Source organism: Thunnus maccoyii, chromosome 10 (assembly GCF_910596095.1).
Source record: "Thunnus maccoyii chromosome 10, fThuMac1.1, whole genome shotgun sequence".
NCBI classification, from domain to species: Eukaryota; Metazoa; Chordata; class Actinopteri; order Scombriformes; family Scombridae; genus Thunnus; species Thunnus maccoyii.
Window position 1 is genome coordinate 7,681,447 of NC_056542.1, and position 17,769 is coordinate 7,699,215.

The following is a 17,769-nucleotide window of genomic DNA, read 5'->3' on the forward strand; positions in this document are numbered from 1 at the left end:
CTCATACATCAATGGGAAGGGTGGCACAGAGAGGAGACACTTCCCACGTTCCCACACGCATTTGCCGACGATTGAAATGCAAATTACTTAGAGCCTGAACGAACTAACCAACTCTTTAAACTGATGCAGTTAAATGATCTTACAGACTGAAGCGTAAGAGGGGTTTTGCGCACGCCTATACCACAATATTTAAGCAGTAAATAGTGACGTTGATCATAATTTCACAGTCTGAGTTAAATCTCTAAACGGGCAAAATATTGTGTAAATGGAGAAGCAGGATAGAGATATGACATTACGCACGCAATGGCACCTTTTACGCACGGCTTCAACTTTTTGTCCACTTAGAAATCATAACATTCATACACGCAGTTATAATAACTGTAATAATGACAATCTAAAATACTGGAAGTGATAAAAGGACAATTACAAATATGTCTTTAGTTTTCCGTAAAGTGTTTGCCACCTGCATGTATGTTATAGTTTTTAGGAGTGAAAAGGGAGGATTAAGCCTCTGTGACATTGTGTGAAACGTCACTGCATGGCGCCTTCCAGGTGTGACAGCACGCTCCCTAAGACACGTGCCAGCAAACAATCAATGAACACGTATGCATTGTCTTAATGGTTTTTACCTTTGTTTATTTACAAATGACAAATAAAATAAATTAAGGTGCAAAAATACTCCATACATGAAACATTTACCACGACTTGGTCCGAAAAGGCTGTAGCAGCACGTGGTGTGATCATGATACATTTACAATATCTACAAAGAGATCAGAAATGACAGAAAGCAGGAGACCCGTGTTCCATACATTGCACTGGAAATGTCCTTAGTCAAATGAACAATACATGCTGTTGTGTGAATATTAATGAGCATGTTATAGTCATTAAAAGTTCAGTTTCTGAAGTCACTGCCTGGTGATCAGGGCCAGGGTCTCCACAGAGACTGACTGACAGGTCGGTTCTGGTTGCTCACACGACTCGTCACTGTGTGGGTCTGTTGGGGAATTGTGGAGGAGCAACGTGAGTCTCTGTGGCTCTGAACACAACTGGCCCCACTGAGGGGAGAATACAACCTGTGCTTGGACCTGTGTATCAACATGCGAAGGAAAGATCTGGAGGACTTTCTGAGAACCAGAGAGCTGGAGGATTCAGATGTCCTGTGGGCGCCTGCAGGATTAGAGTCTGAGCGGGCCAAGCGAGCAGCGAAAGATGCATCCAGAGCTGCTCCAAGCCACAGGCCCTTCCCCTCAGGTCCCAGGAACTGAGTGGCTCTCTGTAGGCAGGTGGAGAAGCCATCTTGGAAGGAGTGTTTCTGGCCTCCACCTCCAGCTCTCGTGTTTTCTCTTTTGGTGGTGTTCTGTAGGAAGAGGACTGTGTGCTCCAGTATCTCAGCTTTCTCTACTCTGCGCTGAGTCTCTTCCTGGGACAAAAACAAAGACTTAATACACACACTTAACTTATTTAGTTACTAAATACTCACAGCCCCCTCTGAAAGGACTTTAATCTTCTAAGATGGACAAACTGACTGCTGAACTATGTGATCTTTACCTGTTGCTGTAGCAGAAGAGTCTTAAGGTTCTCCAGGCTGCGGTTCATTCTCTCTCTTCGACGTCTTTCAACTTGAGGTTTGAGGATCTGCGAGAGAAAGAGATGATGAAATGATGAATGAAATTAGACTGAGAAGTGAAAATCAAAAACATTTCCTTTCTCCTACATATACAATAATCTGTAATATTCCATGTAACAAGTACCTTTCTTTGGGCCTTTGCGTCCTCTGAGTCCTGAAGCAATTTCATGTTTGTAATCCAAGAACTGTAACTGCAGCTCTGCCGGTCGGTCAGTAAAGGCTGAATGTGACCACTAAAGTTTCAGTGCGGCTTTAAAGCCGTAGGGGGGCGTAACCTTAGGCGCCTCCCACCACCCCTGAGCACCTACTTAACTTAACCTCAGCCAGTCACTATGCTTAGTTTCAACAAATTGTGGCAGTAAAATATTCAACATTACAACTGAGTGCCTACTCTGATGACAGACTTTCTTCCCCCTGTAGTTTAAATATCTTCTAATTCAAGAGTTGGTCATATCTGTGGAAAAACATGGGTCCAAATTTGTTAAATCACTCAAATAAAGTTAAAAACTAAACTTACAAGTTACATTTTTATATTTATTTTCTCCTTCAAATTGTTTTCTTAATTCTCTGTGTTTAACACATTTTTCACAAGTAGAGATTAAGGGATTTGTGCGCACATAGGACCCTTCACTTATCCACAGGCACGTGCAACTCCCCTGCCGGGTGTGAGCGCCACGCGCCTGTGAAAGGTGCTATCAGCTCGTGCTTATTTACATATGTGAGGGGAAGCTACAAACACCCGCCAAAACAGCGTGAAGCTCAGGCAAATGACCGTGGGTGACTTCTGACGCCATTATTATGGATGGTGTAAGGAGACGTGTCCTCAGGCTGATACTGACAGAGAAAAGGGAGTGTGGAGCAGAGAGAATCATGTGAAATCCAAACCACTTTGAATAAATTCACTTTCAGTGACTTACTGATGATGGAGGCTCACATAAATTCTGTAAAGTCTGCAACAAGGGAAATGGTTAAGGCGTGCGTAAAATCCTTTATTTGATGCGCAGCTCTGCAAATGGTTGTCCTCTTGACTGTGGATGTAAAACAAAACCAAGTCAAAAACTGCAAAATTTATTGATATATTTGAACTTATTCAAATTAGGCTTGTAAATGTACAAGCAATCAGCAAAAGTTTGCTAAAAATGGCAAATATGTGTCATGCGTAAATGTTCCTTTTACGCTCAGCTTTGCGAATATCTGTGAAATAATGAGATTAAAACCAAACGCGTGGGAACCCAAACGCCACTTCTCCTCCAAACTGTCTTTGTTATGAAGTATCGATTCTAACAGGTAATAAAGTGTGATAGCTCCCTGGTCAGTTTTCCCATGAGAGAGACAGTTGAGGAAGCTTCTCCCAAGTTTCCCCAAATTAGCACTGAAAGGTTGTTGGTCTGGACTGCAAATACGCATCCACCACCTAGTAAATAAAACCGAATAAACTCGTTCTGTTATAAGATCATTCAACAGGATCCCTCTTATACTATGTATTTTCAAGCAGCATAGTCCATTGATATCAAATAATACTTACTTTCTCAACCGTGGTGCGCATAAAATATTTCCTTTTACGCATGGCTCTTCAAATTAATGCGTAATTAGAACAAAAATGCAACGCATTTTTGACTCCTGTCACACCCAGCAATATTATTCTGAGGGTCTTACACGTGCTGTGTGGGAACCTGAACGCCACCTCACCTCCAAACACGCTTTGTAAACGACGTATCGGTTTTAACAGGTAATAAAGTGAGATGAAACCTGCTTCACGTCCCCGTGATGAGTAAAAGCTGGAGGACATTCTCCCACTCTCACACTTATCCAACATTTGTCTGCATATTGCGGTGTCAGACGGCAAATGTGCATCCATTTAACTCCATTTATTTATTGTCATTCAGACTGAAAAAGGTGAGACAATTTGCCTCATGCCACCCATACCTTTATAACAGTTTATCTTCAAGCACATATGATCTTTACAGACACTTTTGAGGAACTTTTACTCATCAGTTCCGCCGAAACACAACAAAAATAATTGTTTAGCTCAGCTAAATATCTACCAGAGGCTGAAGAGTTAAGATCAACGTTTGGATCTCGCTAGTTTATTGTTGGAGAGCCCTACAACTATAATGATTTTTGACACGTGTCCAGGCCTTTGTTTATTTTTAAACACCTTACAAACAACCCAAACCTTAAAATATCAGAGGATAGTCCTGCAGTTATAAAATATAGGTGGTTCTCAACCCTGCTGAGGTTCATTCTAATAATTTAATCAGCGACTATTTATCACCTGGGCGACAAATAACATTGAAATTCGGTTGAGGAATGAGAACAGCAGTAATTTGTGTTCCCAAGAAATTATAGCGAGTTGTCTTCAGTCACAAGTCCGAGTTTTAAGAAGAATGTAGAACAAACATGAGGTAAAGTGTCAGGATCTAAGTTCTTCACGTAGATTCGAGGAAAATACAGTCAAAATAAGATCAAAACATCAGAATGACGGCGCATTCTTAATATTATTCGCAACAACCTGATGCTCAATTTGCATTTGAATGACTAGTGTGCACGTGTGTGTGGGAACCTGAGAGCGCGTGGACCTCCACACACTTCTTTTAATGATGTACTAGTTCTGACAGATAATAAAAGTGTAAATGGAGCTTCTTTCTTCTTTTCCCACGAGGAAGAGACAGAAAACTGTCTGATTGAAGTGAAGTTTGGGGCCAAAAAAAATCAAAATGAACAATAAAAATCACATTTCAATAAAAGTATAGCTTTTTAGTTGCAAGATGTTTTGCCAAAATATATTCGAACTTAACAGTGTCTCCTCTACAATTTGGATATTTGTCGAAGTTTAATTTTAGCAACAAAGAAGACAAACTCTTATCCATGCATTCGTTATTCATCATATTGCTCATTGCCATTGTATGGTGATGTCAAACAGTCCATTAATTGCTTTTTCAGAGACAAAAATCAACCTTTAAAATAGTTTTGACAGGTGATGGACAAATGTCAGACTCTGCAGACGAACTGGTGCGTCAGACTGAACTTCAAAGGGCTGCTGGAGGTGTTAAGACACGTTTTGTTTCCTGTAAACTGACACCAGACACGCGTGGAAAACAAATGTGAGCAGCTGGGGCGCATGTTGGTGAGAGAATGAATACTAATTATAATGAAAACAAACGTGGTAACGTATAGTTGAAGTGCTGCTTGATTGAAACGCAGAGAAAATTAGTTATATGTGATTCTAAATAAGTTTGATATGGGCTCCCAAGTTACATATAATTACAGAATTTAGGCTACTGATATAATTATTTACTTTTTCAAAAAAATTACACAATATTTACAGTGTATACTACAGTTTTTGTCAGTCCTTTTAAGAACTGAATAGGTTGATGGAAACATATTGTTACAGGGCTACATGCTGAAATGAAATATGGTTTGTGAAATGTTTTATTTTTTAACATTTTTGTGGTGAATTTTTTGCAGACTGCCTTTAGGCTATATTATAGTTTTTCATGTTTAAATCCAAACGGGCTGTGTCAGCAGAGGCCCGGCTATCTTTTTGAAGTGGGAACTGAACTCTTTCACCTCCAGGCCAGACTTCACACCTGAAAGATGTCACTCTGCAGGAAGCCATGCTTCACACCTCTAACTCAAACTAAAAAGAGCTGTCACAAACTGTCTGCTGCTTGTATCTTATTTGATTTCTAAGAAATCACTTGACACCATGTTTTTTTCATTTGAAATGTTTTTTTTTATTTGTTTTTTGATAAAAAAGTATATTGCTCTCCATAGGGAGACATCCAGAATAAATTAGTGTGCAAAATATACAAGATATATATTTAAAGTGAATACAAATTATATCGTACACAGAACCACAGATGTCATTCATGCCAGCAGACATAATGGCACACGGGTGGATGTGAGGGGCTGCATGGGGTTCTCCCAGCCTCGAACCCTGAAGTCCCACACCTGCAAATGTGACGGATGGACACTCAATCATTATCCACTTCAGTAGCTTGAATCACGTAAGCAGATGCGTCAGTATATGAAGGAGGAGACAAGACTCTTCAGCTCCATGATACTCACCTCTAAACTTGCTTTTAAAGCACAGCAGCAGTCCCAGCTGGCCAGCTTGATGATCCAGCTCATGTCACATCCGTCCCAGTCTGGGAGTGTCCCTGTGCCTGTCAGCAGAATAGATGGCTGCCCCACTGACTGAGCTCATTCAAAAGTATTAAACAAGAGTAGTGAGTTAACCCTATCACACATACAGCACATGTATAAATGACATTTTTACATTATTTACAGGCTTTGAGGTTGTGGTTGAATGCCAACATTGCTATGAGTTATCAGAGAACTAGAGGCCATTGTTTACAACCTTACAATGCATTTTCCTTTCAGGAACAACATAGATGGTTAGATTGTTACACTCATTAAAAGTTCATTTTGAGAAGTCACTTTGTGGTGATCAAGGCCAGGGCCTCCACAAAGTCTGGCTGACCGGGAGGCTCTGAGACGAGCTCTGCTTGCTCGCTCGTCTCTCCACCCTGATCTCAAGCTGACTGTGTCTCTGAGGCTGTTGGGGAACTCTAGGAAACCCTTGCTGGACTGGAAGTTGGTAGGGATGAGCAAAACTGTTCACACCAAAGGCACGTGTATGTAATCTGTGCTTGGACTTTTGCCTCAGCATCCGAAGGATGGACTTTGTGTGTGGCAGAGAGCTGGAGAACTGGGCTTCACTTCTCATTTGGACACCTGCAGAATCAGAGTCTGAGCGGGTTAAACGAGCAGTGAAAGATGCATCCAGAGCTGCTCCAAGCCACAGGCCCTTCCCCTCAGGTCCTAGAAACTGAGCAGCTTTCTGCAGGCAGGTGGAGAAGCCGTCTTGAAAGGAGTGTTTCTGGCCTTCACCTCCAGCTCTCGTGTTGTCTCTTTTGGCGGTGTTCTGTAGGAAGAGCACTGTGTGCTCCAGTATCTCAGTTTTCTCCACTCTGGGTTGATTCCCACCCTGCATGAAAACATCAGTATGAGTTAATGGAGTCTGCTGGCTTCAGTAAGAGGCCTGAATGGTACATTATGATTACATTGCCTAAAAATACAGCTTTCACATACTTCCTTTATATTCTTTAGCTAAACATGTCTTTATATTTCTATGTTTAATTGTATGCAAATGTTAAAAAGCTGCTGGATTTCTTAAATTTGATATAGTGTGCTCACAGTAGATCTCTTCTCACAGTATCTACAAGTGCACTCAAAGGGATTTATCTCTTACCGGTTGTTGTGGCTGCTGAAGCAACATGGTCCTCAGACACTCCAGACTGCGGTTCATCCTCTCCCTTCGCCGTTTCTCCACTTGAGATTTTATGAACTAGAAGAGACAGAGACAGAAAAAAAGAAAATGTAAATGTAAAGAAAATGGCTCTTCAATTTAATGAAATTTACTCTGAGTAATGAAATTTACTCAGTCTAACTGTTAACTTAGCAGTTGTTATCTGTCGTCTATATAAAAAAACAACATATTATGATGTATTTTTACCTTTCTGTCGTTTGCTCCATCCTCAGCTTCCTGTATCAGTTTCATTCTCCAATGTTGTCTGTCCTTATCCAGTGGTGAGGTAACAAGTTCCTTCACGGTCTGCAACTGATCAGATAATGACACTCTTGTCCCAGGCTGCTTCTTTTACCTCCTCCATGCCAGTCCCTCAGACTCCTCCTACCAGCCAATCACTAATAACACCACGTCACCTAACCACGCCCCCTATCTGGCTCTTGGTTCACACTTTTTTTATACCCAGTGATGTAGACAACTTTAAATTAAATTAAGTGTACTGTGCTACCATTTATCTAACAATTTATTGAGCTTAAACTCGTGCGTAAAAGCCATGCTTAAAATGACTGGAATTTGAGACTTTACCTTTAGAATATTAAACACATAACTTCAGATTTGCTTTATTTAAGATAAAATCAGCGATGCTCAATGTAGAAAAGTTGGTGAGTCTCATCTCTCTGCTTTAGCAACATTTGAAACATCCTTTACTGTTTCCTCCGAAGCACGATATTAGAGCGAATTTGAAACACACACTTTTCTAGATATTCACTGCAACAACAAATTATGACTTTCTAACGTTGTTGTTGTTGCACTTTTTAGTAATTTTTATCTCATGTTAGATATCAGTATATGATATGCAGATTTTTCCTGTGATATTCCAGTGATATCGAAGATACTTGATTGTTGTACAATCAGTACAGCTGCGCCATAGGAGCACCCTCCATGATGAAACATCTGGGGCCAAATGGAGAAATTTTAGCCCAATCATTATTGGTCAATATCATTTACTAAACGTGGCTCAAACATCACTGTTGAGAGGTTATTTTTCAGCTCAATACGTCTTGTTTTCTTTTTTCCTGCTCGTTTTTTCCTTTCCATTATCCTAAACTGTGGACGAGTGCCAACACTTTGCCATTCACACTCGACGCCTTTGCGTTTGTCAGCCAGTCGGCAGGGTGAAGGTAACAATGCTTAACACCTCCGAGTCACAATAGACCACGCGTGCCATTTGTGCCGCTGTCTCGTGCTGGCGCGCCTTTTAGCGCCACAGTTGTTCGACATTTGCCTGTGAAACTTCTTTGATGTTGCCAGGCGACCGTTTTTTTATGCGTCGTCTATGGAGGTGCGCATATATTCATCAAAATCTCAAATAATAGACGTACCAAAGTAATTATACGTGGTACACAGGTGCCCCATGGAGATGCACTCAACATATTAAAGCATGTATTCAATAACGCTACCACGCTAACACAGTTTTGCCTCTATTGGCACATAGGCTACAGTATTTCATCCGATCTTCATCAAATTTGGTCTTGGGTCGTTTTTTGATATCGCTCACCTTTTATCTGTAACTGCTTACCACGGAGGCGCTACAGTAACAATATAAGATGATATTTCTACAATTCTGTAGTCTTTAATGAGATGAAACTTAGTACACAGCTCATCCATGAGCATGTGATATCATACGATATCATCTTTACACCTATTTAATGCAAACAGATATCTTAAACATATTTTGCAGTCGTGACTTACTTAAAGGTGTAATTCACATGAATTGTTTGGATTATACAAAGAGCTGGCGCGTGCCTGAAACACACCTGCACGCGCCAGTGTACATCAAAGGACATGCTGGATTTAGCGCCTTTAAATTAAATGTTTTTCCTGTAACAACCCAACATTTCTACGCACGCGCTCCACTCCGAATGACAACGTAGTTGGTTGAAAGAGAGATCTGCTTTTAGCTTTTTCACAACAGTAGTCTCATCACCATCTTATTATCATGTTTTCACTCTTTTACCTCAAAAACAATTTGAGTTGAAGAGAAAATAACGCAGTTATGAATGATGTTAATTTCCAGGCCTGTCATTTTTTTCTATAAATTTCACACACACATTTTTTCAGATAATGAGGAGTGGGGTGTTCCAATTCTTTCTCGTGGGAAAAGGGGAAATGGCACCACATTTACAACTTTACTACCTACTAAATCTCATACATCGAAGGAAAGGGTGGCACAGAGAGGAGACACTTCCCGACGATTGAAATGCAAATTACTTACAGCCTGAACGAACTGACCAACTCCTTAAACTGATGCAGTTAAATGATCTTACAGAGTGAAGCGTAAGAGGGGTTTTGCGCACGCCTAGAGCAAATCAGGATAGAGATATGACATTACGCACGCAATGGCACCTTTTACGCACGGCTTCAATTCATAACATTCATACACGCAGATATAATAACTGTAATAATGACAATCCAAAATACCGTTAGTAATAAAAGGACAATTACAAATATTTCTTTAGTTTTCCGTAAAGTGTGCATGTATGTTATAGTTTTTAGGAGGAAAAAGAGAGGATTAAGCCTCTGTGACATTGTGTGAAACGTCACTGCATGGCGCCTTCCAGGTGTGGCAGCACGCTCCCTAAGACACGTGCCAGGAAACAATCAATGAACACGTATGCATTGTCTTAATGGTTTTTACCTTTGTTTATTTACAAACGACAAATAAAATAAATTAAGGTGCAAAAATACTTCATACATGAAACATTTACCACGACTTGGTCCGAATAGGCTGTAGCAGCACGTGGTGTGATCATGATAAATTTACAATATCTACAAAGAGATCAGAAATGACAGAAAGCAGGAGACCCGTGTTCCATACATTGCACTGGAAATGTCCTTGGTCAAATGAACAATACATGCTGTTGTATGAATATTAATGAGCATGTTATAGTCATTAAAAGTTCAGTTTCTGAAGTCACTGCCTGGTGATCAGGGCCAGGGTCTCCACAGAGACTGACTGACGGGTCGGTTCTGGTTGCTCACTCGACTCGTCACTGTGTGGGTCTGTTGGGGAATTGCGGAGCAATGTGAGTCTCTGTGGCTCTGAACACAACTGGCCCCATTGAGGGGAGAATACAACCTGTGCTTGGACCTGTGTATCAACATGCGAAGGAAAGATCTGGAGGACTTTCTGAGAACCAGAGAGCTGGAAGATTCAGATGTCCTGTGGTCGCCTGCAGGATCAGAGTCTGAGCGAGCAGCGAAAGATGCATCCAGAGCTGCTCCAAGCCACACGCCCTTCCCCTCAGGTCCCAGGAACTGAGTGGCTCTCTGTAGGCAGGTGGAGAAGCCATCTTGGAAGGAGTGTTTCTGGCCTCCACCTCCAGCTCTCGTGTTTTCTCTTTTGGTGGTGTTCTGTAGGAAGAGGACTGTGTGCTCCAGTATCTCAGCTTTCTCTATTCTGCGCTGAGTCTCTTCCTGGGACAGAAACAAAGACTTAATACACACACTTAACTTATTTAGTTACTAAATACTCACAGCCCCCTATGAAAGGACTTTAATCTTCTAGTGACCAGCTGAGCTATGTGATCTTTACCTGTTGCTGTAGCAGAAGAGTCTTAAGGTTCTCCAGGCTGCGGTTCATTCTCTCTCTTCGACGTCTTTCAACTTGAGGTTTGAGGATCTGCGAGAGAAAGAGATGATGAAATGATGAATGAAATTAGACTGGGAAGTGAAAATTTAAATCTTTTCAAAATCATTTCCTTTCTCCCACATTTACAATAATATGTAATATTAAATGTAACACGTACCTTTCTTTGGGCCTTTGCGTCCTCTGAGTCCTGAAGCAATTTCATGTTTGTAATCCAAGAACTGTCCAGCAGTAACTGCAGCTCTGCCGGTCGGTCAGTAAAGGCTGAATGTGACCACTAAAGTTTCAGTGCGGCTTTAAAGCCGTAGGTGGGCGTAACCTTAGGCCCCTCCCACCACCCCTGACCACCGACTTAACTTTACCTCAGCCACTCACTAAACTTAGTTTCAACAAATTGTGGCAGTAAAATATTCAACATTGCAACTGAGTGCCTACTCTGATGACAGACTTTTTTTTCCTGTAGTTTAAATATCTTCTACTTCAAGAGTTGGTCATATCAGTGGAAAAACATGGGCCCAAATTTGTTAAATCACTCAAATAAAGTTAAAAACTAAACTTAAGAATTACATTGAAAAGAGTCCTTTTTAACATCAAATTGTTTTCTTAATGATCTATGTTTAACACATTTTTCACAAGTAGAGATTAAGGGATTGGTGCGCACATAGGACCCTTCACTTATCCACAGGCACGTGCCACTGCCCTGCCGGGTGTGAGCGCCACGCGCCTGTGAAAGGTGTCATCAGCTCGTGCGGTGCTTATTTACATATTTGAGGGGAAGCTACAAAGACCCGCAAAACAGCGTGAAGCTCAGGCAAATGACCGTGGGTAACTTCTGACGCCATTATTATGGATCGTGTAAGGAGACGTGTCCTCAGGCTGATACTGACAGAGAAAAGGGAGTGTGGAGCAGAGAGAATCAGGTGAAATCAAAACCACTTTGAATAAACTCACTTTCAGTGACTTACTGATGATGGAGGCTCACATAAATTCTGCAAAGTCTGCAACAAGGGAAATGGTTAAGGCGTGCGTAAAATCCTTTATTTGATGCGCAGCTCTTGAAATGGTTGTCCTCTTGATTGTGGATGTAAAATAAAAACAAGTCAAAAACTGCAAAATGTATTGATATATTTGAACTTATTCAAATTATGCTTGTAAATGTACAAGCAATCAGCAAAAGTCTGCTAAAAATAGCAAATACGTGTCATGCGTAAATGTTCCTTTTACGCTCAGCTTTGCGAATATCTGTGAAATAATGAGATTAAAACCAAACGCGTGGGAACCCAAACGCCACTTCTCCTCCAAACAGTCTTTGTTATGAAGTATCGATTCTAACAGGTAATAAAGTGTGATAGCTCCCTGGTCAGTTTTCCCATGAGAGAGACAGTTGAGGAAGCTTCTCTCACGTTTCCCAAAATTAGCACTGAAAGGTTGTTGGTCTGGACTGCAAATACGCATCCACCACCTAGTAAATAAAACTGAATAAACTCGTTCTGTGTCAGATCATTCCCCAGGAACTCTCTTAGCATAATCCATTGATATTAAATATCTGTATTTCTCAACCGTGGAGTGCGTATAATCTTTCCTTTTACGCATGGTTCTTCAAATTAATGCGTAATTAGAACAAGAATACAACGCATTTTTTGACTCCTGTCACACCCAGCAATAATTATTCTGACTGTCTTACACGTGCGTGTGGGAACCTGAACGCCACCTCACCTCCAAACACGCTTTGTAAACGACGTATCGGTTTTAACAGGTAATAAAATGAGATGAAACCTGCTTCACGTCCCCGTGATGAGTAAAAGCTGGAGGACATTCTCCCACTGTCACACTTATCCAACATTTGTCTGCATGTTGCGGTGTCAGACGGCAAATGTGCATCCATTAAACTCCATCTATTTATTATTATTCATACTGAAAAAGGTGAGACAATTTGCCTCATGCCACCCGTACCTTTACAACAATTTACCTTCAAGCACACATGACCTTTACAGACACTTTTGAGGAACTTTTACTCATCAGTTCCGCCGAAACAGAACAACAATAATTGTTTAGCTCAGCTAAATATCTACCAGAGGCTGCAGAGTTAAGATCAACGTTTGGATCTCGCTAGTTTATTGTTGGAGAGCCCTACAACTATAATGATTTTGACACGCTTCCAGGCCTTTTTTTAAAACACGTTACAAACATCCCAAACCTTAAAATATCAGACGATAGTCCTGCAGTTATAAGATAACCACAAAGTCACAAACCAATAGATGCCGTTAACTTCCCTGAAACTTCACAGTGGTTCTCAGTCCTGCTGAGGTTCATTCTAATAATTTAATCAGCGACTATTTATCACCTGGGCGACAAATAACATTGAAATTCGGTTGAGGAATGAGAACAGCAGTAATCTGTGTTCCCAAGAAATGACAGCGAGTTGTCTTCAGTCACAAGTCCGTGTTTTAAGAAGAATGTAGAACAAACATGAGGTAAAGTGTCAGGATCCAAGTTATTCTTCTTCAATTGTTTAGATTATACAAAGAGCTGGCGCGTGCCCTAAACACACCTGCACGCGCCAATGTAGATCAAAGGGCATGCTGGATTTAGTGCCTTTAAATTAAATGTTTTTTCCTGTAACAACCCAACATTTCTACGCACGCGCTCCACTCTGAATGACAACGTAGTTGGTTGAAAGAGAGATCTACTTTTAGCTTTTTCACAACAGTAGTCTCATCACCATCTTATCATCCTGTTTTTCACTCTTTTACCTCAAAATTCATTTGAGTTGAAGAGAGAATAACGCATTTGGGAATAATGTTAATTTCCAGCTTTGTCATTTTTTTCTATAAACTTTTTTTTTTCTAAACACACACATTTTTTCAGATAATGAGGAGTGGGGTGTTCCAACTCTTTCTCGTGGGAAAAGGGGAAATGGCACCACATTTACAACTTTACTACCTGCTAAATCTCATACATCAATGGAAAGGGTGGCACAGAGAGGAGACACTTCCCGACGATTGAAATGCAAATTACTTAGAGCCTGAACGAACTGACCAACTCTTTAAACTGATGCAGTTAAATGATCTTACAGAGTGAAGCGTGAGACGAGTTTTGCGCACGTCTAAAGCAAAGCAGGATAGAGATATGGCATTACGCACGCAATGGCACCTTTTACGCACGGCTTCAACTCCTTGTCAACTTACAATTCATAACATTCACACACACAGTTATAATATGAACATGGCTGCTGACAATCTAAAATACTGGTAGTAATAAAATGACAATTACAAATATGTCTTTAGTTTTCCGTAAAGTGTTTGTCACCTGCATGTATGTTATAGTTTTTAGGAGTAAAAAGGGAGGATTAAGCCTCTGTGACATTGTGTGAAACGTCACTGCATGGCGCCTTCCAGGTGTGGCAGCACGCTCCCTAAGACACGTGCCAGGAAACAATCAATGAACACGTATGCATTGTCTTAATGGTTTTTACCTTTGTTTATTTACAAATGGCAAATAAAATAAATTAAGGTGCAAAAATACTTCATACATGAAACATTTACCACGACTTGGTCCGAATAGGCTGTAGCAGCACGTGGTGTGATCATGATACATTTACAATATCTACAAAGAGATCAGAAATGACAGAAAGCAGGAGACCCGTGTTCCATACATTGCACTGGAAATGTCCTTGGTCAAATGAACAATACATGCTGTTGTATGAATATTAATGAGCATGTTATAGTCATTAAAAGTTCAGTTTCTGAAGTCACTGCCTGGTGATCAGGGCCAGGGTCTCCACAGAGACTGACTGACGGGTCGGTTCTGGTTGCTCACTCGACTCGTCACTGTGTGGGTCTGTTGGGGAATTGTGGAGGAGCAACGTGAGTCTCTGTGGCTCTGAACACAACTGGCCCCACTGAGGGGGGGAGAATACAACCTGTGCTTGGACCTGTGTATCAACATGCGAAGGAAAGATCTGGAGGACTTTCTGAGAACCAGAGAGCTGGAAGATTCAGATGTCCTGTGGGCGCCTGCAGAATCAGAGTCTGAGCGGGCAAAGCGAGCATCCAGAGCTGCTCCAAGCCACAGGCCCTTCCCCTCAGGTCCCAGGAACTGAGTGGCTCTCTGTAGGCAGGTGGAGAAGCCATCTTGGAAGGAGTGCTTCTGGCCTCCACCTCCAGCTCTCGTGTTGTCTCTTTTGGTGGTGTTCTGTAGGAAGAGGACTGTGTGCTCCAGTATCTCAGCTTTCTCTACTCTGCGCTGAGTCTGTTCCTGAGACAGAAACAAAGACTTAATACACACACTTAACTTATTTAGTTACTAAATACTCACAGTCCCCTATGAAAGGACTTTAATCTTCTAACATGGACAAACTGACTGCTGAACTATGTGATCTTTACCTGTTGCTGTAGCAGAAGAGTCTTAAGGTTCTCCAGGCTGCGGTTCATTCTCTCTCTTCGACGTCTTTCAACTTGAGGTTTGAGGATCTGCGAGAGAAAGAGATGATGAAATAATGAATGAAATTAGACTGGGAAGTGAAAATTTGAATCTTTTCAAAATCATTTCCTTTCTCCTACATACACAATAATCTGTAATATTCCATGTAATAAGTACCTTTCTTTGGGCCTTTGCGTCCTCTGAGTCCTGAAGCAATTTCATGTTTGTAATCCAAGAACTGTCCAGCAGTAACTGCAGCTCTGCCGGTCGGTCAGTAAAGGCTGAATGTGACCACTAAAGTTTCAGTGCGGCTTTAAAGCCGTAGGTGGGCGTAACCTTAGGCCCCTCCCACCACCCCTGACCACCGACTTAACTTAACCTCAGCCACTCACTAAACTTAGTTTCAACAAGTTGTTTATGGCAGTAAAATATTCGACATTACAACTGAGTACCTACTCTGAAGAAAAACTTTCTTCCCCCTGTAGTCTAAATATCTTCTAATTCAAGAGTTGGTCATATCAGTGGAAAAACATGGGCCCAAATTTGTTAAATCACTCAAATAAAGTTAAAAACTAAACTTAAGAATTACATTGAAAAGAGTCCTTTTTAACTTCAAATTGTTTTCTTAATGATCTATGTTTAACACATTTTTCACAAGTAGAGATTAAGGGATTGGTGCGCGCATAGGACCCTTCACTTATCCACAGGCACGTGCCACTGCCTTGCCGGGTGTGAGCGCCACGCGCCTGTGAAAGGTGTCATCAACTCGTGCGGTGCTTATTTACATATGTGAGGGGAAACTACAAACATCCGCAAAACAGCGTGAAGCTCAGGCAAATGACCGTGGGTAACTTCTGACGCCATTATTATGGATGGTGCAAGGAGACGTGTCCTCAGGCTGATACTGACAGAGAAAAACGAGTGTGGAGCAGAGAGAATCAGGTGAAATCAAAACCACTTTGAATAAACTCACTTTCAGTGACTTACTGATGATGGAGGCTCACATAAATTCTGTAAAGTCTGCAACAAGGGAAATGGTTAAGGCGTGCGTAAAATCCTTTATTTGATGCGCAGCTCTTGAAGTAGTTGTCCTCTTGGCTGTGGATGTAAAACAAAACCAAGTCAAAAACTGCAAAATTGATTGATATATTTGAACTTATTCATGATATGTTTGTTGTAAATTTACAAGCAATCAGCAAAAGTTTGCCAAAAATAGCAAATATGTGTCATGCGTAAATGTTCCTTTTACGTTCAGCTTTGCGAATATCTGTGAAATAATGAGATTAAAACCAAACGCGTGGGAACCCAAACGCCACTTCTCCTCCAAACAGTCTTTGTTATGAAGTATCGATTCTAACAGGTAATAAAGTGTGATAGCTCCCTGGTCAGTTTTCCCATGAGAGAGACAGTTGAGGAAGCTTCTCCCACGTTTCCCAAAATTAGCACTGAAAGGTTGTTGGTCTGGACTGCAAATACGCATCCACCACCTAGTAAATAAAACTGAATAAACTCGTTCTGTGTCAGATCATTCCCCAGGAACTCTCTTGGCATAATCCATTGATATTAAATATCTGTATTTCTCAACCGTGGCGCGCGTAAAATCTTTCCTTTTACGCATGGTTCTTCAAATTAATGCGTAATTACAGCATTAAAACAAAAATGCAACCCATTTTTTTGACTCCTGTCACACCCAGCAATAATTACTATGGCTGTCTTACACGTGCATGTGGGAACCTGAACGCCACCTCACCTCCAAACACGCTTTGTAAACGACGTATCGGTTTTAACAGGTAATAAAGTGAGATGAAACCTGCTTCACGTCCCCGTGATGAGTAAAAGCTGGAGGACATTCTCCCACTGCCACACTTATCCAACATTTGTCTGTATGTTGTGGTGTCAGACGGCAAATGTCCATTTAACTCCATTTATTTATTGTTATTCAGACTGAAAAAGGTGAGACAATTTTTCTCGCGCCACCCGTACCTTTACAACAGTTTACCTTCAAGCACATATGATTTTTCCAGACACTGTTGAGGAACTTTTACTCATCAGTTCCACCGAAACACAGCAAAAATAATTGTTTAGCTCAGCTAAATATCTACCAGAGGCCGCTCAATGAACATAATGATTTTTGGCACGTGTCCAGGCCTTTGTTTATTTTTAAACACCTAACAAACAACCCAAACCTTAAAATATCAGAAGATAGTCCAGCAGTTATAAAATATAGGTGGTTCTCAGTCCTGCTGAGGTTCATTCTAATAATTTAATCAGCGACTATTTATCACCTGGGCGACAAATAACATTAAAATTCGGTTGAGGAATGAGAACAGCAGTAATCTGTGTTCCCAAGAAATTATAGCGAGTTGTCTTCAGTCACAAGTCCGTGTTTTAAGAAGAATGTAGAACAAACATGAGGTAAAGTGTCAGGATCTAAGTTCTTCACGTAGATTCGAGGAAAATACAGTCAAAATAAGATCAAAACATCAGAGTGACGGCGCATTCTTAATCTTATTCACAACAACCTGATGCTCAATTTGCATTTGAGTGACTAGTGTGCACGTGTGTGTGGGAACCTGAGAGCGCGTGGGCCTCCACACACTTCTTTTAATGATGTACTAGTTCTGACAGATAATAAAAGTGCAAATGGAGCTTGTTTCTTCTTTCCCCACGAGGAAGAGACGGAAAACTGTCTCCCATGTCATCACTTTCATCAAAAGACTGCAGTGCAGTGTTTAATTCGAGCTCGACAAAGAAGAC

At 41.0% G+C, this 17,769-nt stretch overlaps 3 protein-coding genes across 4 annotated transcripts; all 3 read right to left on the reverse strand.

The window, feature by feature from the left end:
- Positions 1-619: 619 nt before the first annotated feature.
- Positions 620-10,869, reverse strand: LOC121905744 (transcription factor HES-7.1-A-like). Of its 2 annotated transcripts, XM_042424238.1 has the most exons (4): positions 10,751-10,869; positions 10,537-10,623; positions 10,068-10,418; positions 620-1,060 (listed from the first exon to the last, which is right to left on the reverse strand). In XM_042424238.1, the coding sequence occupies exons 1-4, from the start codon at positions 10,793-10,795 to the stop codon at positions 920-922; spliced, it is 624 nt and encodes a 207-aa protein (XP_042280172.1). In that variant the 5' UTR covers positions 10,796-10,869; the 3' UTR covers positions 620-919. The 2 variants fall into 2 exon arrangements, with proteins under 2 accessions (XP_042280172.1, XP_042280171.1); XM_042424237.1 differs by lacking the exons at positions 10,068-10,418; positions 10,537-10,623; positions 10,751-10,869 and adding exons at positions 1,549-1,635; positions 1,752-1,862 and having other exon boundaries at positions 620-1,420.
- On the reverse strand, positions 5,377-7,252 carry LOC121905743. The gene is made up of 4 exons (XM_042424236.1): positions 7,149-7,252; positions 6,885-6,980; positions 5,699-6,620; positions 5,377-5,581 (listed from the first exon to the last, which is right to left on the reverse strand). Exons 1-3 carry the CDS (start codon positions 7,191-7,193, stop codon positions 6,081-6,083), a joined length of 681 nt encoding a protein of 226 aa, XP_042280170.1. The 5' UTR covers positions 7,194-7,252; the 3' UTR covers positions 5,377-5,581; positions 5,699-6,080.
- A 3,186-nt stretch (positions 10,870-14,055) lies between the features above and the next one.
- Positions 14,056-15,311, reverse strand: LOC121906140 (enhancer of split mgamma protein-like). The gene is made up of 3 exons (XM_042424832.1): positions 15,190-15,311; positions 14,976-15,062; positions 14,056-14,847 (listed from the first exon to the last, which is right to left on the reverse strand). The coding sequence occupies exons 1-3, from the start codon at positions 15,232-15,234 to the stop codon at positions 14,356-14,358; spliced, it is 624 nt and encodes a 207-aa protein (XP_042280766.1). The 5' UTR covers positions 15,235-15,311; the 3' UTR covers positions 14,056-14,355.
- Between the last annotated feature and the right edge of the window lie 2,458 nt (positions 15,312-17,769).

What these genes read in the sequence shown, in the direction of transcription:
- LOC121905744 (XM_042424237.1), bottom strand. Translation starts at nt 1,796, where the DNA reads ATGAAATTGCTTCAGGACTCAGAGGACGCAAAGGCCCAAAGAAAG. An exon ending in ACGCAAAGGCCCAAAGAAAG is followed by an intron (nt 1,636 to 1,751) that starts GTACTTGTTACA and finishes TTTCTCTCGCAG; the next exon opens with ATCCTCAAACCTCAAGTTGA. An exon ending in CTCTTCTGCTACAGCAACAG is followed by an intron (nt 1,421 to 1,548) that starts GTAAAGATCACA and finishes TTTTTGTCCCAG; the next exon opens with GAAGAGACTCAGCGCAGAGT.
- LOC121905743 (XM_042424236.1), bottom strand. Translation starts at nt 7,193, where the DNA reads ATGAAACTGATACAGGAAGCTGAGGATGGAGCAAACGACAGAAAG. An exon ending in ATGGAGCAAACGACAGAAAG is followed by an intron (nt 6,981 to 7,148) that starts GTAAAAATACAT and finishes TGTCTCTTCTAG; the next exon opens with TTCATAAAATCTCAAGTGGA. An exon ending in TTCAGCAGCCACAACAACCG is followed by an intron (nt 6,621 to 6,884) that starts GTAAGAGATAAA and finishes GTTTTCATGCAG; the next exon opens with GGTGGGAATCAACCCAGAGT.
- LOC121906140 (XM_042424832.1), bottom strand. Translation starts at nt 15,234, where the DNA reads ATGAAATTGCTTCAGGACTCAGAGGACGCAAAGGCCCAAAGAAAG. An exon ending in ACGCAAAGGCCCAAAGAAAG is followed by an intron (nt 15,063 to 15,189) that starts GTACTTATTACA and finishes TTTCTCTCGCAG; the next exon opens with ATCCTCAAACCTCAAGTTGA. An exon ending in CTCTTCTGCTACAGCAACAG is followed by an intron (nt 14,848 to 14,975) that starts GTAAAGATCACA and finishes TTTCTGTCTCAG; the next exon opens with GAACAGACTCAGCGCAGAGT.